Consider the following 22,840-nt stretch of genomic DNA (forward strand, 5'->3'; position numbering starts at 1 on the left):
TTGCAGAAATATTGCTAGTGGAAATGTAAAATGGTACAGCTGCTGTTGAAAATAGTTTGGCAGTTCCTCAAAAAGCTAAATATAGTTACCATATGATGTAGCAATTTTACTCCTAGATATATATCCAAGAGAGCTGAAAACATTCATCCAAAAAGTGTACATGAATGCTCACAGTAGTCTTATTGATAAGAGCCAGAAAGTGGAAATAACCCAAATGCCGCATCACTGAAAGAATAAAATGTGGTATATCCATACAATGGAATATTTATCAGTTATAAGAAGGAACAAATACTTACACATGCTACATGGATGAACCTTGGAAACATTATGCTAAGTGAAAGAAGCCAGACACCAAAGGCCACATATTGTATGATTCTATCTATAGGAAATATCCAGAATAGGCAAATCTAAAGTAGATTTGTGATTGCCAGGAGAGGGGAGAGTGAATGCTAAGGGGTACAGGTTTCTTTATGGAGTGATGAAAATGTTTTGAAATTAGTATAATTCAGAGTTGTACAACCATCACTGTTAAGAATCTGAATTGTGTACTAAAAAGGGTAGATTTTATGTCAACTGTATCTCAAAAGAAAAAGGCACTAACAGTATCTGCAAAAATCATACACCATCTCTAGGACTCTAGGGAACAAAAGGAGGTTGAGGTTATCACCTGGGTCTCACAGAATCAGAATTCAGGCCTTTAAGAAGGGGTAGCTACCAGCTGGTGCCTCTAAAGGGGGAAGAATAAGACAAATTTGGGCAGTGCCTACAACAAAACAAGCAAAAAAGCTGGAGAGTATAACCAACTACCCCTGTCAGATGAAGGGCCATGCTAGGCACAACACTGGTAGGAGCCTTCACTCTGTTTTCTTCTTTCAGAGGAATCCAATTGCAAGATCTAACAAGGAGCCAAGTGGTAAAGCAGAAATGTGGTTTGCATTATCCTGGCTCCAGCATGCAGAGTCCTCAGCATCATGCATGAATTTAGAGTTGAGAGACAATAGCTTAAGTCTAATCAGCATTTAGCAAGTCAAAGAGGAATCAATAGCCTTCAGGTTTAAGTGTATACATAAACAAAAGCAATTTAAAAGGTATAACATTGCCACAACATGGGACTGGGAGGGTATTGTGCTAAGACAGAAAAGGACAGATACCATATGATTTCAATTATATGTGGAATAAAACAAAAATGAACAAAAAGCAGAAACAGACCCACAAATACAGAGAATAAACTGACGGTTGCCAAAAGGGAGGGTGGTAGGGGAATAGGCAAAATGGGTGAAGAGGGGAGCAGGAGATAGGCTTCCACTTATGGAAAAAGCCAGGGGGATAAAAGGTAGAGCATAGGGAATATAGTCAAGGATACTGTAATAGCATTGTATGGTAACAGATGGTAGCTACGCACTTGTGAGCATAGCATAATATACAAACTTACCAAATCACTATGTTGTACACTTAAAACTAACATTGTGTGCCAACTTCAATTTAAAAAGGAATGTACAACAGAGGACTTCATGTACCAGATAGTCATGAAGAAAACTATAAAACATCCCTGCAAAGTAAAGTTGGAACAAATGGAAAGCATACCATGATGATAGGAAGACACAATGTCAGCAAGATGTCACAATTAGATTTTTTCCTAGTGATACAGACGAGGATGATTAGGTTCCATTGGAAAGACCACACAACAAATAACCTAGAAAATAAAAAAGAGGAGTGTCACTGCCCTATCAGATATTAGAACATGCTTTAAGCCTTTACAAATAACACAGAATGGGTTTGGCAGATGAATATACAGAACGGAAAATACTTTTTTTAAATCCAGAAATTAATCCAAGTGCATTTGGAAATTTAGTGAATGATAAAAATGGCATATGTTAAGTCAGTGGTAACAATAAATATTTAAAAAGTGGTAGTCTCACAACTAAATAGCCATATGGAAAAGTATAAAAGTGGCTTCATCTTTTATACTGCCCATCTAAATTTCAAATGAATTAGAGATATAAACATAAGTCCCAGAAGAAAATGTAGATAAATTCCTTCATAATCTGGAAATGGGGACACTTCCTAACCTGGACTCAAAATCCAAGAGAAATGTGTGGAAAACTATTGAAGTGTTTATATTCCAAAGATATAAAAAAATTCTCAAATTTACAAAAACTAGAAGAGGGAGTATTTCCAAACTCATTGTACAAGGGCAGCATTACGTGATAATAAAACCAGACAAGGACACTATAAGAAAACTATGGACCAATGTCCCTAATGAACATAGATGTAAAATTCCTCAGTTTTAGCAAACCAAATTCAGTACATTAAAAGAAATACACACAATGATCAAATGGGACTTATTCCAAGGATGCAAGGATGGTTCAACCTCTGTAAATCAACATGATACACCATGTTAACAAAATGAAGGATAAAATCCTATCTTAACTGATGCACAAAAAGCCTTTGACAAAATTCAACATCCTTTTACAATAAAAGCTCTCAACAAAATAAAGGCTGTATATGACAAGCCTGTGGCTAACGTCAATGTCAGCAGTGAAAAGCTGCCATCTTTTCCACTAAGATCGGGAACAAGACAAGAGAGCCTACTCTCCTCACTTTTACTCAGCATAGTATTGGAAGTTCTAGCCTGAGAAGTTAGGCATAAATAAATAAATAAATAAATAGTAAAATGCATCCAACTTGGAAAGGAAGAGGTAAAACTATATTTGCAGATGACATGTTTTTATATATGGAAAACTGTAAAGACTCCACAAAAAAACTGTTAGAGCTAATCAACAAATTCAGTAAAGATGCAAGATACAAAATTAATACACAAGAATTTGTTGTATTTCTTTATACTAGTAACAAGCTGTTACAGAAATTAATACTCCCATTTACAACTGCATCACAAAGAATAAAATACCCAGGAATAAATTTAACCAAGGAGGTTAAAAAAAACAAAACAAAAAACCCGGTACACTGAAAACTGGAATACATTGAGAAAAGAAACTGAAGAATACACAAAGAAATGGAAAGACAGGGTTGAGAGAATACTATTAAATATATACTGTTAATAAAATAAATATTGTTAAAATAAATACTGTTAATACTGTTAAAATATCCATACTACCCAATGCAATCTACAGATTCAGTGAAATCCCTGTTGAAATCCCAATGGTATTTTTCACAAAAAAGAGAGCAAACAATGCTAAAATTTGTATGGAATCACAGAAGACCCTGAAGAGCCAAAGCAATCTTAACAGAAAAAGCTGGAGGCATCACAATTCCTGATTTCAAACTATATTACAAAGCTATAGTATTAAAAGAGTATGGTATTGGCGTAAAAACAGATACAAACAGAACAGAGCACCCAAAAATAAACCCACACATGCATGATCAACTTATCTACAACAAAGGAACCAGGAATACACAATACAGAAAGGCCTCTTCAATAAATGGTGCTGGGAAAACAACAGCCATGGGCAAAAAGAATGAAACGGGACCACTATCTTATACCATATACAAAAATTAACTCAGAATGGATTAAAGACATGTAGGACATGAAACCAAAAAACTCCTAGGAGAAAACATAGGTGGTAATAAGCCCCTTGACATCTGTCTTGGGAATGATTTTTTTTTTTTTTTTGATGCAACACTAAAAGCAGAGGCAACAAAAGCAAAAATAAGTGGGACTACATCAACCTAAAATCTTATACACAGCAAAGAAACCATCAGCCAAATGAAAAGGCAGCTTACGAAATGGGAGAGAATATTTGCAAATCACATATCTGATAAGGGTTAATGTCCAAGATATATAAAGAGGTATAACTGAATAGAAAAAAAAAATGGGCAGAGAATCTGAATGTACATTTTTGCAAAGATGACATACAGATGGGTCAGCAAGTATGTGAAAAGGTGCTCAACATTATTAATCATCAGAGAACTACAAAACCACAATGAGCTGTTACCTCATAACTGTTAGAAATGGTTATTTTATAAAAAAAAAAAAAAAAAAAGCAAAACCAAGAAGTAAGTGTTGGTGACAATGTGGAGAAAAGGGAACCCTTATGCACTGTTTGGTAGAAATGTAAAATGGTGCGACCACTATGGCAAACAATACAGAGATTCCTCAAATTAAAAATAGAACTACCTTGTGATCCAGCAATTCCACTTCTGGGTGTTTATTCAAAGGAAGCAAAGTCACTAACTTGAAAAGATATCTGTACCCCTCATTCACTGCCCGTATTTACAATAGCCGAGACATGTAAACAACCCAAGTGTCCCGTCAGTGGATGAATGCATAAAGCAAATGCATGTGCACAATGGAATATAGTTCAGCCCTAAAAAAGGAAATCCTAACATTTGTGCCATCGTAATAAACCTTGAGGACATTGTGCTAGGTAAAATTAAGTCAGAGAAAGGTAAATACCCTATGATCTCACTTGCATGTGGAAGCTAAGACAAAACACTGAATTCATGGATACAGAGAACAGATTGGTGGCTGCCAGTCAGGGGGTGGGGGAATGGGCCAAAGTGTGCAGGTGGTCAATAGATAAAAACTTCCAGTTATGAAATTAGTCCTTGAGATACAATGTTCAGCATGGTGACTATAGCTAATAATGTATATTAGAAAGTAGCTAAGAGATTTTTTTAAATTGAAATCTAGTTGACTCAATTAGAGGCATACAACATGGTGATCCAGCAGGTCTGTACATTATGCTGTGCTCGCCGCAAGTGTAGCCACCTCTGTCGCCGTACAACGCTTTCATAAGGCCACGGACTGTATTCCCTGTGCTGTGCCCTTCATCTCCCTGACTTACTCATTCCCTAACTGGAAGCTGTACCTCCCTCTCCCCCTTTACCCCTAAAAGAAATCTTCCAAGTCTCCCATCACAAGAAAAGGGGAAAATTCGTGATTATGTGCGGTGATGCATGTTTGAGACCTATTGTGATCAATTCACAATATAGCAAATAATTATGTGCATCTGAAACTAATATGTCAATTATATCTCAGTGTTTGAAAAGAAAAAAAATCTTCTAAGTAAAGGGCAGCCTAATGGAAAAATGGACCAAAAATTGTAACAGTTCACAGGAAAAAGAAGTAAATGGTTCTTTAACATAAGAAATGTTCTATCTTCCTCAAAATAAAGCTGCCTCCTATACTACAGCATTGTTCATGAGAGACTGGTAAAAATCCAGTTTGACAACATATTCTCTTGGTGAAGCTCTTCAGGAAAAAAAGCATTATTCATCAGTATAACTAGTAGGAATAAAAATAGAATTCCAATGGAAGTATTGGCATATCTAGCAAAATTATATACTCTTTAATGCAGCAATCCTACTTCTGGAATTTCCCCCAAAATAACACTGTCCGTTGCAACACTATTTGTAAAAGGCGAAGATTGGAAACAACCGAGATACCCATCAATACATCCGTACAGTGGACTGCTGTGGGGGAGGGGTGGGGCAGAAGTAAAAGACCAAGGGTGCAGTTAAAGCAGGTACAAAACAGTACTCTTGTAAGTACTGCTGTAAGTGTAAGTACTCTTGTAAGTACTGCTGTAAGTGTAAGTACTCTTGTAAGTACTCTTGTAAGAATGTATATGCATTGTGTGTATACACATACATGCTTATATTTTCAAGAAGAAACAAAAGGATAAAAATTTACATGGTTACCTGTATGGGATGGGGGGGAACATGCGCTGGACAGAGACAGACGAGACTCCTCTGAACGTACCTTGTTTGACAGTTTTTACTTTGCAGTCACTTAAATGCTTTACAGAATTAAATCATGCAAAACGAACCGATCTAAAAATTGAGAGGATAAAAAAGGAAATAAATTAACACAATTGTATGTCAAGTTGGTAACATAACCAAATGGAAGAATTTTTTTTTTCCCCAGTGATTTTCATCAAACACAGTATTTCAGTTAGAAAACCCTAGTGGATCTATTCTTGGTGACACAAAGAGCCAGAAAGAAATCTTAAATTTCTTTCACAGTCTTATGTTAGTAATATATTGACATTGTTAGTTTGAAACTGTTGTATGCATTGTAAATTAAAAGCAAATAAATATGTAAATGTAATCAGGAACTAAGATTTTCAGTCTAAAGAGAAAGAGCTAAGAAAAAAAAAGCTAAGGAAAAACTGCAGTCTTTATATGTGCAAAAGGAAAGAATTTTGCAAACACATGTATTAACAAACCTTAGCCCATAGCATTTTTTTTTTTTTTTAATCCTATGTCCCTTTACTGTCAAGTCCTTAGTGGGATGAGTTCTGTAATCTCCAGGTATCCACTTCCCTGAGGCGTCAGTATATCGGAAAGTTTTGCTGAGGTATTCCTAAGGTTCTTTTCATCTTTAGCCGTATTACTTTTCACAGATGCTCACAGCCCTGAAGAGGCAGTTTATCTTCACATCCACTCTCCTCTACCTGGCTCTTTTCCTTTCTTCCTTTCTGCTACATCTGAATTTTGGACACAGTCCGTTTTTTATAGTTTTTATATTCTAAATTATCAGTAAAATATTGACACTGTTCCAGGTAATTCATGCAATCTCAATGCATCTTGTAGGGCAGGATTTAAGGTCTGTGGCAGAAGTATTTTAGGAGTAGTGATACAAGACTACCACTTACATCACAATAAAGGCCTTGACATTGGAGCTGGTGTATTCAGCTCCTTCTGGTAATCCCAATCTCCCTTTCCTACACTGCAAATAATTTGTGTGTGTGGTTTTTTTTTTTTTTTTTTAGATGGCTACTCATATGAAAAGGAAGCAATGGAAAATTGGATAAGCAAAAAGAAACGTACAAGTCCCATGACGAATCTCGTTCTTCCTTCAGTGGTACTTACACCAAACAGGACTCTGAAAATGGCTATCAGCCGATGGCTAGAGACACATCAAAAATAAAGTTGTTTATATTGTTTATATTCTTCAGTGATCTCATATGAATGATTTAAAGGTAAATAATCAAATATTAAAAGCAAAACGGGAGAAAAGTGAATTTAGTTACCTATAAAAACTTTTTCTTTAAATCATATGGACTAAGTAACATATCTGACTTTTCTATTTTTACTATAAAAGCCTTTATGTATTAGTGAAAGAAATCTTAACCTGTAGAAAAATAAAGTTTCACTTTGACTTAAAATTACAATGCTCAAATTTATTCTTGCTAGATATAGGTCATATTCTCATTACAGCTAAAGATCAGAATACTCTAGAACATAACACTGAAATCCTAGTTAATAGCCATTAATTTGATAACTCTTTGGAATCCTTTTAAAGAGAATTTGTAGCAAAATAGTTGTTTTGTTTATGACTAAGTTGAGAAAATCATTTTGAAATGTTTAATGAGCAATTCCATTGGATTCTAAATTTGCAAGGTGGTAATGATTTTTTCTGCACAGTCCAAACCTCTGTAGAAGTTAGATGGAATAAATTATCATGAATATGTCAAGTTGGCTTTGTTGAAATACAGTAGCAAATCAGCCTCCTTGCAGAGTCAGAATTCTTAAAGTTATCATATAACATTCTAAACTAGGGGGCGCCTGGGTGGCACAGCGGTTAAGCGTCTGCCTTCGGCTCAGGGCGTGATCCCGGCGTTACGGGATCGAGCCCCACATCAGGCTCCTCTGCTATGAGCCTGCTTCTTCCTCTCCCACTCCCCCTGCCTGTGTTCCTTCTCTCCTTGGCTGTGTGTCTCTCTCTGTCGAATAAATAAAATCTTAAAAATAAAAAAAACATTCTAAACTAGGGTAACTATACATTTTTACACAAGAGACTGGCATTTAATACAACACCCTGATGAGCGTTCCCTCAGCAGGAAACTTCAAGTTCACGAAGTTGAGGTGGTAGTGACTTTCCCTAGCTGTCCTAAGCTGTGTCCCAGAATGGAAGGCACATTAGAACCCAGGTATAAGAGCAGGCAAGGCCCAAGATTCTGTGCTTACTCCCCAAAACCCTCATTTTTAGCTGTTCAAAAACTCAGAAATGAGAGGGGGAGAAGTGATGTGATTATGTATATAGTCTTTCTATATTTTACAAATTTATAGCTAATATGCTGTGTTCACAGAATTGTGGAAAGCCTAGCTACCACAAAAGTCTCCAAATAGCTTTAGTTTATAACTGTTGCTTTGTAAAATTTCCATCATCCCGATGGATTACTGAATTTTATTTCCTTTGTGTCCTAGCTGGGATTTATAGTCTGTGATTCTACAAGAGGACTTTCTTTTTCATACCACCCATGCTTCTTACATTCAAGTGAGGACAAAAAAAAAAAAAAAAAAAGTTGGGAAAAGGTTTTAGGTGTTTTTCTATTGTATTCTATAGAGAAGGTATGTTGACATAATTTTAACAAAAGATTTTTTAAATGACAGAGCCCACCATTGGGCCAGATATCTTTTGTTTTGATTGATACACTTATTTTCCAAAGGAGGCTGGACTGGTTTTTTACATAAAAATTACTAAAAATCATTGACATCATTGATAGAAAACAAAAGATTGGTCATCTTTTAAATGTGTTAAAGAAGGCCATTTTCTCTTCTACGTTTCACCATCATAGTTTCTTGTTAAAATGTTGAAAACTAGGATGCCAATTATTTACTAAAGTGAAGTGCTTCTGCTTGTGAATGCAAATAAATCCAAAGCCAGACAACTCCTCCTGCCCCCAGACACACAAGCAAACAAACTGAGTCCAAAACCACCGACAGGAAGGGACCCCACAGGGCCCCTGCGCCGCACTTCCCAGGCCAAGCCGTTCACTGAGGAGACGGGAGCAGTGCTCACCTGCCCGCAGCCCCGGCCTCAGGACGACCGGTAGCTTACCAAGAAGACTTCACTTCTTTCTGGGGTAACTGGACCAAATATCTTTACTAAGACTATATCAAACTCCTAATGTAGTTTATAATAAATTCGAGTAGTCCCACTGGCAGGTTCATAGCCAAAGTCATCTAACAATTATCTATCAGTTAAGAACACTTTTCCCTCCCACCTGGTTGTTTTGTTTTTAAGCTCTAAGTTTAATATATAGCTTTAAAGAAGGACTGCAAACGCTTTACTCAGCCTTACTGATAACAGCCGTACCCAGACAGGAATCTGAAGGAGTCGTAGGGCATACCCCGGCTTAGGACTCCACATCAAGGTTTTATCTCAATACAACACAGCTTGATGTTCACTTTCATTCCCACTGCTCTGAGACAGAAATATGTGGGTATAAAGACAAATGCATCCTTTTAGCTGAGAGCTTATACAAATGTGAAGAACTTTCATAACACAGTGTTCGGTGTATTGCCAAAGTATTTGAGAGTTACAGTACTAAAGAGAGCCTGCTGCCAGTAAAAACAGACACCACGATTTCTGGAACAGATAAGTGCAGAAGGCTCTTCGTCCTATTTCAGGCAAAAAGACTTATGTTAACCACTGAATATTCTGGGATATCTACTCTGAAATTATTCAATGAAATTAAATATGCATCTGGTAGTATTACTATAAAAATAGACTTTTCACTGTTTCCTTTAGGGTAACAAGATCACCCAGGATTAAACCAAGGCAGACCATGGTCATCAGGACAGTCTCTACTTACCCATTGTTTCATTTAATACAAAACAAATTCTATTAATATTCTTTATTCCATACGGAAAAGTACAGTAGTTGTGCAGAAACAAAACTACATAACAAAAGAGTAAGACTCTCACAAATATTAAAGAAAACAATGAACAATAAATAAGCCATAGTACTTGTAGCAGAACTCATGGAAAGCCTATAAAAATGATAAAGCTGTACAAAGTACACTTACACACTCAGGAACAAGTGTTGAAGAATGACACGAGAAGACTTCCTATTCGTACAAAACCATAATGATGCTCACAAGAACTTTACAACTATTCATTTTTAAAACATTCTGTAAATATAGAACTTCCTTCTCCCCATTCTAGAAAATAAATTTCACATCCCAACGTATAAAACAACTATACTCCCACCTCTCTCAAATTAGCATTTTCACACCCTCCAATAGCACACCATTTTCATATAAAAATACCTTTAAGCCAAGGTTCATTCCTGTACCTTATCTTTACAAATGAATAATACATCAGTTTGGACTTAAGTAGCACCTCAGAGGTGTTCATATAAATGAGATAAAGTGCTGTTACTGGTATACTGTTAACATGCCATAATAATATATCGTTCAGTGCAATAACCAGCAGGAAGGAAGCTTACAAAGAACATGCAAATATATGAGTTTTTTTATGATTAGCTACTTGGAATAGTTATATTTACAAGTCTGAATACAACTTGGCTATTCAATATGTACAACATGTGACTATCAAGTCATGATTGTGTAAGAAACAAAAGCAACAACCATACCTTAACTATTCAAACTCAATACCTTCAAGGACCTTGGAACGCCTGTCCCAGGAGTGCTGTCATTGTTAAAAGTAGTTTGGGAACCAGTTGAGAGCTAATTTACGTATCATAAAGAGTGCTGTATCCTTAGTATTTTAGTCTAAATCCGTTAGCCTAAAACACCAATCATGATTCCAAATGGCTTATACGGTTTCCAAACATTAAAAACACCTTGAAGTGGGAATATAGTTCCAAAAAAGGTGCTATAAAAATATTTTTAATGAGAACCATAACACGGAACTAAACGTTAATCCTCTTAAGGGAACTACTACTCAGGGTATAATACTTGGATTTCTCGTACTTTTGCCTTAAAAAAAAAACAGAAAAAATCAGCTGTATACAATTTATAGTCACACTTATGTTCAGCTAGAAACTTTTATATATTTGTATATAAAAATTGGGATTTGACTCAATGGAACTGAAACTTGAAAATTCCATCTTTTCAGATACATCATCTGGGTATTACACCATGAGTTAGACCTATCACTAGACATTTACATTCTCTAAGAAATATTATGATTTTACCACATAGCAAAGGCTAGGAGAAAAGTGATAAAAACCAAACAATTTCATAAGAGAAAAGCATGAGTTAATGTCTTCTTGGCGGTCTTAAGTGTTTAACTGAGTAGGCATAACTAATTATAGTTTTTAATTCTGGTTAGCATTTTTATTTATGGTGATTCCTAGCTATTTATCAAAGAAATTTTATCCCACATTCTAAATATATCAACGGCATCTGATCCACCCCGAAGGAAAAAGGAAAAAACAAAACATGGCTAACAGGTAATTTTTCTCATGAAAAAGCCTTTAATTACCACTAGGAGCTAGCACACTGTTTTCCCATCCCACATACGGTTCTCGTAAGGCTCACACATTGGACTCTATGAATGATCGCTTTGGTTTTGCTGAAGGGAGGTGACTCCTGTGGGCTTCGTTACTGACATGAGGCTGCTGCTGAGAGAGACTTTCCTGATACAGATGAGAAACAGTCTTAGCGATCCTGTTATCCTGACAGTGGACTGGAATTTGGCATTTCTTCTCTTCTAGCTCCTTCGCCTGTGCCCCATTGTGGACACTTCCACCCAGGGTAGAAACAGAGCAGGTTTTGGCTTGGCCAGTATATCCTCCTGTTTGTTTGAGAGGGGGCTTCTCCGAGTTCAAGGACTGCAGGCCAGCTGCAGAGGACGCGTTTGTCAGCAGCCCCTCTGGCACCTGACAGTGCCAGGTGCGGTTTGGAGGATTGCTCTGCTGCTGGAACCTGGCAGTCTTATCCATGATGCCCATGAACGGAGTATTGCGCGGCCTGTGCTCGGCCGTCCCGCTCTGACCCAGGTTAACCACCTTGTCTTTAATTCGAACGTCCGGTCCTTGCACCTTGAAGCCATCTGAAAAACTGCTGCTCGAAGTCAAACTGCTGGTTGAGCTTGACATCTTTATGCTGCCAGACGGGGACCCAGAAGAGCCCGAGCTGGCGAGGGAGGCTGGATGTCGCACGTCGCCGCAGCTCCCTGGCCCGCCCTGGCTGAACGGAGCCACATCCACAGCGATGAGGGCGTGAGACGGCAGCGTCTCTGCAGTTTTTCTCTTGCTCGGTAGGGGGTAGGCAGCACCCTCGCCGCGCGGCAGCTGTGCGCCGTGGCTGGGGCCCAGGCGTTCTCCAAAATGGCCAGGACCGGCTCCCCCAGTCAGAGTACCCGTTCCCTCCAGACGCGGGTTTCTGCCGCCGGCGGCAGCGGCCACGATCCCCCCCACCAGAGGACTCGGGGCAGGATTCTGGGCAGAGCCCGGCATCTTCGTGCTGCCGCTTCGCACGCCTGGCTGTCCGGGCCCCAGATGGTGGTTGGTCTTCACGATCTGCGCCTGCCGGGTAGGCTGCAGCACCAGCCCCGGCGCAGCCACGGCCTCCCGCAGGGGCTTACCCACTCCCGGCCTGCTCTGCGGGGATACCGGCCTGACTTTGGACTGCAGCCCTTCCTGAAGGCTTCGGATGTACGGCGAGGGGACGCAGGAGGATGGCTGAGACCTGGGCGTCGGGGAAATGGACTCTTCCGGTGAGGAACTTTCTTCTTCGTCAGCCTCCTCTAGAGGGATGTGGTCGTTCAGGCCAGGGGTCGGGGCGTCCTCTTCGTTATCGGAATCGTTGGGCGGGGCTGGCGGCGGGCACTGCTGTTTCTGCTGTTGGCTCCTCTGGAGTTGCTTGCATTCCTCCTCCACGCGGGCCAGGAGCCTCTTGATTTCCTGATTGGTGGGACAGAGTTTCACAGCTTCCCGCAGGTCAGCCAGGGCCGCTGCAAACTGCCTTTATGTCAAAACAGAAGACGGAGTTAGAAGCCACTAAGAACAGGCTCTGAACGGAACTGTCCAGAAAACAGCTCTGCTAAAAAGGAGAAGGCAGCTGAGTGAGTTTGGAACACTGTGTGGGGCAGGAGCCATTCCACACAAGCTGAAAGCTACCCAGCTGGGTGGGAGCGAATTCTGACCCACACCTGTGCCCTGCCAGGGCCCTGCTGTCTCTCTAAACACCACTGGGCGGGGAGTGGGAACAGGCATAAACCAGTGGGTGTCGGAATCCTTCAATACCGCCTCTCTAACTAAGAAGGCTTACCAGCCTCTCCTCCCTCCCCCCACCCACCTGCTCTAATGTCTCTAGCTGGCAGGTTCCCTGCCAGCACGACTAACCTAGGGATTCTGTGTTGCAGCAAGTGTCGGCTGGGGTGCAGGGGAGGAACGCTTACTGGGACGTCAGGAGAAAACAAAAGTCTAGCCAGTTCTCATAATATCCACTGCTGTGCCCATGGAAGCTACCAATTCAGTATTAAAAGGGATGAGAGGCATTTGCGTAATGCTTGTGAATCAGTAATCCCCAAAGTCACCCAGCAGCCGTGCTACCACAGAGACCCAAGAAGGCTTCTCTAGTCACAGATCGGACCCCAGACAGTACCTGCTGTTTCTCTTCGCCCTTGCCCTGGCATAAAAAGCTTCATAGGACTTTGGTTTCAGTTCGAGAGCCTTGGAAGCAAATTCTTCTGCCATGCCGAAGTCCTAGTGTCAACATTCAAATACATGAGTCAAAAGAAGCCATAAAAAAGGATTACAGGCATCTTTGTAATAGGAGCTTTGCTCTACAGGTTAGCGGAGAATTGGGACAGCTGGGGAGGTAGAGGATAAGGGAAGTTTTATTTCTCTTGTTTTAAAGCTGATCAATATCTTAAGAGAAGAATTCAGCAGAGAAACAAAAATTGATGATTCAAGGCAGAGAATAACGGGTAGAAGCCGTGCACCCGAAGGCATGGTGGGCGGAAGCTGCACACCCAGGGACGGGCAGACAGAGATTGGCCGGAACGCCGTGCCTGGAGCAGCTCACCCAATACGCGGGCACAGAAGCGAGCCCGTCAATGGATTTGGTGGTGAGAAGATGAAGTTAAAAAAAAAAAAAAAGGAGAAAGAAGTACTGTAACAAGTCTACTAGTTACTAGTTACAAGTTAACTATGAATTAACTACTACTAATTACAAGTTAACCAATTACTGGTATACCCTCTGGGCAAACACAATAACCAGTAGGCGGATGAGAACACACCCATGTTTAACTCAGTGGTACCTCTTCCTCCAGCGTCTGGGCAGGGCCGCCCCTGACAATGTTGGCAGCACCCAGTCGGGAAGGGGCTGGCGCAGTCTGCTGGCCTCTCATTGCTGAGTCGGAGGACAGTGCCCTCCGGTGCATTCTCTCAGCACCCTGAGAGGCGGTCGTGACACTGATCACATGACGACCACCCGAGAGAAGCAGCTCACCACACGCCAAGCTCATAGAGGTGTGCGAACCAATCACACCGGGGCCCCATGCCTCGGTTGGGCCTTTACCACAAGCCAACCCTCTGCTACTGAAAGAACACACTAAGGCCCACAGCTTACATTTGTTTTTCTTCGGCAGCGAGACAAATTGAGATAGAGGGAAACTCTGAGTTCATTGAACGGCCTCATGTCCTCTCCAAATCCTTCTCGGGGAAACTTCCTTAAGGCATACTGGTACCTCTGGGCTGCCTCTTTCATCTTCCCTTTCTAGGAATCAAAAAGCAGAGAAATTCATCCTTTTCCAGGTGCTCCCGGATGAAGAGGCTCCCACGGCCTGCAGACCCTGGCGAGGTTCTCCCCTCTTCCCCCACCGAAACCCTCGGAGCACAGGGGCGAGTCCTGCTGGGGGTGCCGCCTCCCTGTCTGCACAGGCTTGGCATAGGAAGACAGAAGACACTTTTCTAGGACGCGGTCTGTTCGTTGACAAATCGATCATTATCAATCTTAATACATCAGATTATCCTGTTACTTATATTTTTTATTACTTTTTTTTTTTTTGAGAGAGCACGCGCGCGCATGTGGGAACACAGGTGGGGGGAGGGAAAAAGGGAGAGAGAATCTTAAGCAGGCTCCCCGCCCAGCACCGAGCCCAACATGGGTCCATCTCAAGACCCTGAGATCATGACCTGAGCCAAAATCAAGAGTCCCACACTGATCTGAGCCACCCAGGCGCCCCTCTGTTATATATTTTTGAAATCCATTTCTGAGATGATCCCTCATCTACAGATGTTTTAATGCTAAGTGTAATAGACGAAGAAATGATGCAGTTCTCAAGGCAAGTACAGTCTTGGGGAGAAGACTAGAGCTTGCTGTAGAATCATAATTTTTCTTTGAAGAGGAACTAAAGTACAGGCTTTAAAAATCGAACAGCGCCGCGTGTCATTTTCAAGGCTAAGAAATCCATTTGCTCAGTCAGTTCCACGGCGCAGCAGGTATGAAGTCTGTTGAAAATGGCTTGATATTCCTAACATAATTGCCTACCAAAATTCATATTAAAACCACTTCAAAGCCACAACAACACACACTCTGAACTCAATTTCGAAAGGATTCTGAGCCAGGAACCCTGCTGCGTTGTGCTAGCTGCCTACTTATTTGTTATTATTAAAAAAAGAAAAGGGAAAAACTAAATGTAGCCCACGCAGCAGCCTCATGATAAAAGGATTAAAATGGTCATAATGCAGGTTTTTTTGTTTGTTTTCAAAACATTTAATTCTGTCTAATCACAGACCTGGAAAGAGCAGTGATCCACATAAATGGCCTAAAGCATCTATGTAAGCCAGGGGTGGGCAAACCACAGCTTCTGGGCCAAATCTGGCCTGCCGCCCATTTTTACAAATAGTCTCCCTGGGACATGGCTGTGCCCATTCGCTCGTGTGTCACCTGTGGCTGCTTTCCTGCCACAGCAGCGAAGCTGGGGGGCGGTGACAGAGACCACATAGCAAAGCCTAACATATTTACTGTCTGGCCCTTCACAGGAAAAATCTGACCTCTGATCGTTATCGTATTTTGGAAATTTTACTTTAAAGTTTATTTAAAAGTTTTACTTTTAAATTATTAGTCTTTATATTTCCATCTCTAAGGGAAAATGTTGAAAAAATGAAGTCAGTCTCCTGAGTAACACAGTATTATATACTCCTGGACGATCTTAAGTAAAAATATCTCTAGAAACCGTTTCAAATTGCAGAAGCTTATGGATATTGAAACTAAAGTAATAAAGTCTTAGGAAACTTAATGATCCTTTTCTTCTGAAAATGTCTCCTGAGCGTCCCTTTCCCGCGTGTGTCACTCCCCAGTGTAAAGGAATCTCCTGCCTGAAGCCATTCTGCCTTCTTGCCAAGGCTTCAGGCCCTAAGTCTCAAACACAGACAGGTGCCTTCTACCTGGAAGGTCCCGCTATTGAGACAAGAAAGCCTGGGCCGGGAGCCCCGCAAGCATCTCCTGGAGCCCGGCCACCAGGGTGGTGTGCGGTGGCACAGTCCCGACCGCTCCACGCCAGGCTCAGAGGCTGCTCGTGGGCTGTCACATCCTAGAAAAGGGCGATACCACTTACTTTGTACATCATGTTTCCTTCCTCCATCAATTTCTGTAAAAGTATAATCAAAATATCAGGTTTGGAAGTAGCCATCGCCCAGGCAGCATTTCCTGCAAAACAAAGACGCATTCAGAGGCACGTCAGTGCTCGGGGAGGAAAGGTCACCGCTTGTGAGGCCGCACCGCAGCGAAGGCCACAGACAGCAGCCTCCAGACAATGGTAACACGAAGGGGACATGGGCTGGCCCCTGGGGAGCTGACCTCCCTTCAAATCTGCCTCACGCTGAACGAAGCACCTGGGAGGGAGGCTGTACCGGGCACACCTGTTACTCTGATGAAAACACAATACTGGGAAACCGAGGCATCAGAGCAGCCTTGCCCATCCCCCCCACCCTGTTCCTGTGGGGAATCTGGGAAAAGTCCATTAAACACGGCTTCCAAATCATCTCCTTCGCTTCCTGCAGGGCCCCCGTCGCTCCCGCACTGCGTGGGCTCAGGCAGGCAGGCTGGCTCCCCCACCCGCCCCCTGCATGGCTCGCATCTCTGCAGCCCACACGGCCCGCTCCGGAGCGCATGCAGCAGGGGCTGCTTACGGGACAGCAGGGCCCGGAGCCACACCGCTCTGCTTCAAACGCGGACGCTGCCCAGCACTACCACCTTAGGGAAGTTATGTGCCCCCGCTGCGCCTTGGTTTCCTCCGCTGTAACATGATGGGGTTATCACTACTTAGAGGGTAGCTGAGGATGAAAGAAGCTAAAACTAGAAGCTGCGTAGAATAAATCCCGAGATGGTGAACTGCCCCCAGCGGACCTTCTCATCTTCGCCTGTGTCCCCACGTCACAACTGCCGCGGGTCATAGGTCTAGCATATTAAACTACAAGAGCCCTGTTCTGGTTGCCCTGTACCCACACATTCTGAGTGGTGGGTCACGTTCCGGCCAACCACACAGAAGGGACTCTCCCTACTCAGAGTCCCCTCTGCCCCATCCGTGTCCTCAAGGGACCCACCATCCTGTTTCCAGTAAAGCCTGTGACCTTTCCTTCACGGAAACTGCGGGGGCTGCCACTGCTCTTCCCCACGGACTAGGACGACTCAAGAACAGTGGTTCTCAAACTCGGCTGCTTAGCAGAGCCACCTGTGAGCTTTCTCAACCATGATATTGGCCTCCCCCAAAGAGATGAATGGAACCCCGCTCCCCGCAATGGCTCCCAGGCATCCCTAACACCCTCAATTCTAGACTGTCCTTCAACACTGGCTGCTGCTTTCTACCCACGCTGCAGTGATCATGTTATGAGCTATTTAAGCATTTTGGAAAACTATGATTAAATGAGCCTTAGAGAGGAAGAAAAAAATCTCTAAGCACCTGACACATCTTACTTCTTAATCTGGGACGGTAAGTCTTCATGGCCCCTGACATATTCTAGAATTTGGAGCTAACCTCCCTCTCCTGCTGCTGAAATAATGCATTTACTGACCTAATTTGGCTCCTTTTCTCAGCAGTGTAACCACTACAGATGTGTTTCGACAACCAATGGCTCTGTCCAAGGGGCGCATGCCGCTGTGGTCCACGTGCTCAATCACGGCTCCCTTCTCAACCAGATACAGCACCTGCAGTGGGAAAGACGGAGCCCTGAGGGGTGGCTGGTGGCAAGCGTGCCACACTGCACCCACGTCTGCATCCTGGGGAGGAGCTGGCCATCTTGGCTTTACTGTGATCTTCCCTACCTCTGGCCATTAAGGATCCTAATGGAAATAAAGTCGACAGGAAACAGAGGAGCTGCAATCCACGGCTAAAACCCACTCTGCTATCAGCAACAGGGCAGGCGGGTGAACACTCCTAGGGAGGGACATGTTATGTACACGCACCCAAACACCGCAGATGCATACATGCACGTCCACTTCCTGGGGCACAGAGAGGGCCACAGTCATCTTTTCATCTCCAGTTACTTAGGACGCAGAATTCTGCAACAGCTCCAATGTGCTGGCAGCCTACAGCAATGGGCACTTCAGAAACGCTCAGATCCACACTGCCTGGGACGGCAGGCTGGAGAAGCTAGCAGCCTGAGATCACATAAACGCTATTATAACTCACTTTAAGGCTTAGGAAAGAGACTCAAATAATGGGAATGTAAAGAGGCAAGTTCTGAGACCATGGTACAATAGCAGTCACTTGAACATAGAACACAGAGAAAAAAACCACTTTGGCTACTCAAATTGTTCTACTCACTAGAAAAGAAGTTTGTAGCCAGCTTAGATTTTCATGTGAATCTGACAGTCCACCAGCTGCTCAAAATGACACGGGGTTGAATTCCATAATATATAAAGAGCTTCTACGCTCAACAACAAAAAACCCAAATATCCCAATTTTAAAACAGGCGAAGGACATGAATAGCCATTTCTCTAAAGATGATATACAAATGGCCACCAAGCATATGAGAAGATGCTCAACATCACTAACCATTAGGGAAATGCAGATGAAAACCACAAGATATCACCTCCTCATACCATTTGGATGGCTGTTATAAAAAAGAAAGGAAGGGAGGGAGGGAGGAAGGAAACAGAAAATAATAAGTGCTGGGGAGGCTGTGAAGAAACAGGAACCCCTGTGCACTGTTGGTGAGAATGTAAACTGGTGTGACCACTCTAGACACAGTACGGGGTTTCCTCAAAAAATAAAAAACAGAATTATCATTGGTTCCAGCCATCCCACTTCTGGGTACATATCCTAAAGAATACGGATAGATCTGGAAGAAGTTACAGGATCTTGAAGAGATATTTGCACGCCCGTGTTTACAAGTAAACACACTATTCCTAATAGCTGGAAGCAACCCAAGTGTTCACAGATAGATGAACTGATTAACACAATGTGGCAGAGCCATACGGTGGCGTGGTTTTCAGTCTTAAAAAGGAAGGAAATCCTGTTACATGCTACAACATGGATGAACCCTGAAGACATGATGCTAAGTGAAAGAAGCCAGTCACCAGAGGACAACTATTCAAGGAATCCACGTAGGTGAGGTGCTGGTTAGTCAATTCACGGAGACAAAGCAGAATGTGGCTGCCCGGGGCTGCAGGAGAGAAACGAGGCCTTGCTGAGTGGGTACAGAGTTTCAGGGTCGCAGGGTAAAGTGTGGACGTTAGCTGTACAATAACGTGCAGTTCTTAACACCACTGAACTCTTTGCTTAGAAATGGTTAAGATGGTAAATTTTATGTTGTGTGTTTTTTACTCACAATTAAAAAAAAAATTAAACTAGGATGTTAAGCTCCTTCACGCTTCCCTAATGCTGATAAACTAGGATTTGGTAAGGTGATGTAAGCTGAAACATGGAAGTACGGATATGGGGCGTTTAGTTACACAGCCGTTTTTGGAAAATCGACGTTCAGTACAATTTACACTGTCCAGGAAACGGAGACCACTGAACCCCAACATCACTGCCTCCTAAAAGCATCAAGGCACAGATGTGCAGGGCGAGGACAGCTTCTGCTCCAGGTTCCATTGTTCCCAGCAACCCTGTCTCTCTGGCGAGTCTGCACATGAGACATATTTAGTTCTTCAAAAGTGGTAACTCTCAAGGAGCCGAACATTCCTTTAACACCTGCTCAGTGCCTGGGATGTGGAACCTAACAAAGACATGCTTTCTGCCCTGAAAGACATTTTGCAGTTTTTAGCTTATTAATGTTTTGTCCCTTCTGATCTCCATTAGACTTAGGCATTTGGCAAAGAGATAAAGACAGTGCCCTAAGCACTTTATATTATTTCTAGACAATGGCACATCCATTTAAAAACAAACCAGATAACTATTTGATTAGTAATTTCTCATATACATAAAAAGCGATTTTGAAACGCTCTGTACAGGAATTCTATTTAAATGGGTTACTAGAAGAAAATAAAACTCCGTATGCATATGTGTATATATATTCAATTATGTGTCTGCTGTAGACTCAGTTTGTAATCGTGTATTTTGAAGGTTTTAAGAGTCTATTAAAATCTTTAGTAAAGTTCTGGAACAGACTGCATGCCAGAGAGTAAGAGAACAATGAAAGCTGCCCCCAGCAGGCCCATACACGCTGACCACACCCAGACACGGCCTCATGCCCACTCAGGGAATGGCTTCTGTGCAGCGCGGGCCCGTGTGCAGGCGGACAGCGTGACCACCTGCGGGTACCTACGGTCTCCGCGTCGCCGTAGAAGGCGGCCAGGTCCAAGGGAGTGCGGCCGTTCTTGTCCGTCTGGTCTATCTCGGCTCCTTCCTCAACCAGAAACTGGACCACTGCTCTGTGACCTTTCAGACAAGCCCAGCTTAACGCCGACAGACCCTCTTTGTCCAGAGAAGAAAGGGTGGCACCTGCAAGAACAGTGCATTCACAGAACAGGAGCTCGGTAAGACAGAGCCCAGAAGCCCAGGGATTCACGTCTGCGAACACCTGCGCGGACGGGTGGCAAGCAAGCCTCTGGAATCTGAAGGCGGCAAAATGACCACCGCTGTGGTAGAGAGCAATGCGTAAGGCATTTGCTACCCGTTCTTTCTACTTCTGTGTAAATCAGAAAACGTCCCTGACAAGACTTTTCAAACTTGAATCAGAAAGTACTGTCAGTGGGTCTGCCAAAGCACTTTGCTTCGTCCTTCCCAAAGAAACCTCTACAGGGGCTCCCACGCTGCTACCTTTTGAGAGGAGAAATTCCACGGTGCTCAAGTGTCCTTCACAAGCGGCCACCATGAGGGGCGTCCGGCCCTGCTTGTCACTTAGGCTCACATCACAGCCGCGGTCCAAAAGCAATCTAACAATCTGAAAGAAATACTTGGAATTACAATCTCTCTGGCTCCGTTTCAGATCTTGTGTTCTCTGCCCAGGCAAATTTTTCTACACTTAAAAGAAGTAAAGGACTTTCTTCTTCAAATGCCTAAGTTGTGTGATTTGTAGGGCCTGTGAAATCTTTCCATTGTATTCCTTTGGACAGAATCTTCTTGCAAATACATACTCTTTTTGTTGACATGCCCGATGCGTTACTATACGTATAGAGCATGCACGTAAAAGGCATAAACAGCATCGAGGAGAAGGGGAGGCACCAAGCGCAATGGTACCAGACAATGGTACCAGCAATGACCAGACAGCCACAACAGGGCGTATGGGATAGGGCGGAAAACTAAAGGAGGGGACAACGGTCATGGGTCCTGTGGTGGGGGTGTGGCTACACTCAGGTAGGAGACCACAGGCTGCAGGGAAGCGTTCACCCACCACACCCCCAAGCAAACTGCTTTTCTAAGCCTTGGGGGTTTAGTGGATGGCTTGACCTTCACAGCAGGCAATTTTTAGCAAAGCTTCCTGGAAGAGATTTCCAGCCTCCGAACCATGCCTTCAACCAGTGCGCAGTAATAAGGCCCGGGGAACAACTACCATCTCAGTCCGATGGCCTTTATGTAGGGGGTGGGCCAGCGTCCCCCTCCCTCTGGCACGGTATCAGTTATACGGCCACAACAAGAAAGGTGGCATATTCCCAATGCTTGCTTGCTCCTCACAGACTAACATGTGCTTTCCAAACCTCCCCGTGATTTAGAAATACTGAGACCGGGAAAGAGGATGAGCTGGGGCAGCACAGAGAAGTTGTGAGGATGACAGGGACCAGATGGTACAAACCAAGCTCTTGGAAATGGAATTGCAAAGCCAAAATCCTGGTGGGGAGCACTTGCAGTTCCTGACAATGGGACTAGCAAGGAGTGACACGATTCCATGATGTAAACTTGGGTCTAGAAAATTCTTCCTACAATGGACATGGTAAGATCCATGCGCTTGTTTGCAGCTTGTGTGTAACTGCTGCCAGGCATGGGGTGGGTCCATGGCCGCTGCTCACAAAATGAATCAATGACCGAACTGCTGTTCTCAAGGATCCTCCGCTCCCTTGAATTAAGACAACAACAGGTCACTCCTAGTCAAAGAAACCAGCCTGGTGCGGCCCCTGGGTGGCACAGTCGGTTAAGCATCCGACTCTTGGTTTCGGCTCAGGTCGGGATCTCAGGGTCCTGGGATTGAGCCCCACATTGGGCTCTGCGCTCAGCAGGAAGTCTGCTTGAGATTTTCTCTCCCTCTCCCTTTCCCTCTGCCCCTCATGCTTGTGTTCTGTCTCTCTAATAAATAAATCTTTAAAAAAGAAAAGAAAGAAACCAGCCTGAATCACAGTGCTGGACCAGAGAGAAAATTGTTTCCTTTTCTAAAGAGCACAACAGAACCACTCTTCTTCTAAGTATGTTGGACAAATGGGTCACACAATCACAACAACAGGTGTGTCACAGCAAGTGTTCTGTCATGGTGACAGGGGGCACCCACTCCGCTCTCTGTCACTGGGTGAAAGGAAGCAGCTGCCGGTCTCCCCCAGCCCCAGCCCAGCTCCTGGTTACCAGCCTACAGCGGCGGACTGCGCTTGCCTGTCAAATGTTTGTGGTTATCGAGAACTGACAGCACAAGCAGAAGGCAAGTGTGTGAAAAAGACAGGGCTCGGGAGCCGCACGCAGCCCCAGAAAGATGGGCCGCGGTGAACTCTATCCCACCCGTTGTCTCTGCAGCCTTCACGGGCCC

At 43.2% G+C, this 22,840-nt stretch overlaps 2 protein-coding genes across 9 annotated transcripts in view; one reads left to right on the forward strand and one right to left on the reverse strand.

Annotated features, from left to right (window-relative positions):
• WDSUB1 (WD repeat, sterile alpha motif and U-box domain containing 1) overlaps positions 1-7,133 on the forward strand; it is a 56,951-nt gene extending 49,818 nt beyond the window's left edge. For all 8 annotated transcript variants that reach the window (XM_040644637.1, XM_040644629.1, XM_040644625.1 and 5 more), the window contains one exon: positions 6,735-7,133. In XM_040644637.1, the coding sequence (XP_040500571.1) occupies positions 6,735-6,892 (158 nt within the window). In that variant the 3' untranslated portion in view covers positions 6,893-7,133. The remainder of the gene's footprint in view (positions 1-6,734) is intronic.
• Positions 7,134-9,590: 2,457 nt separating this feature from the next.
• TANC1 (tetratricopeptide repeat, ankyrin repeat and coiled-coil containing 1) overlaps positions 9,591-22,840 on the reverse strand; it is a 149,637-nt gene continuing 136,387 nt past the window's right edge. Inside the window, exons 19-25 of the mRNA XM_040644664.1 lie at positions 20,932-21,055; positions 20,438-20,613; positions 17,741-17,873; positions 16,285-16,376; positions 14,295-14,441; positions 13,326-13,426; positions 9,591-12,683 (exon numbers count right to left, since the gene is read on the reverse strand). Coding sequence (XP_040500598.1) covers positions 11,252-12,683; positions 13,326-13,426; positions 14,295-14,441; positions 16,285-16,376; positions 17,741-17,873; positions 20,438-20,613; positions 20,932-21,055 — 2,205 coding nt within the window. The 3' untranslated portion in view covers positions 9,591-11,251. The remainder of the gene's footprint in view (positions 12,684-13,325; positions 13,427-14,294; positions 14,442-16,284; positions 16,377-17,740; positions 17,874-20,437; positions 20,614-20,931; positions 21,056-22,840) is intronic.

Source organism: Ursus maritimus, unplaced genomic scaffold (genome assembly GCF_017311325.1).
Source record: "Ursus maritimus isolate PB19 unplaced genomic scaffold, ASM1731132v1 scaffold_1, whole genome shotgun sequence".
In the NCBI taxonomy this organism is placed as follows: domain Eukaryota; kingdom Metazoa; phylum Chordata; class Mammalia; order Carnivora; family Ursidae; genus Ursus; species Ursus maritimus.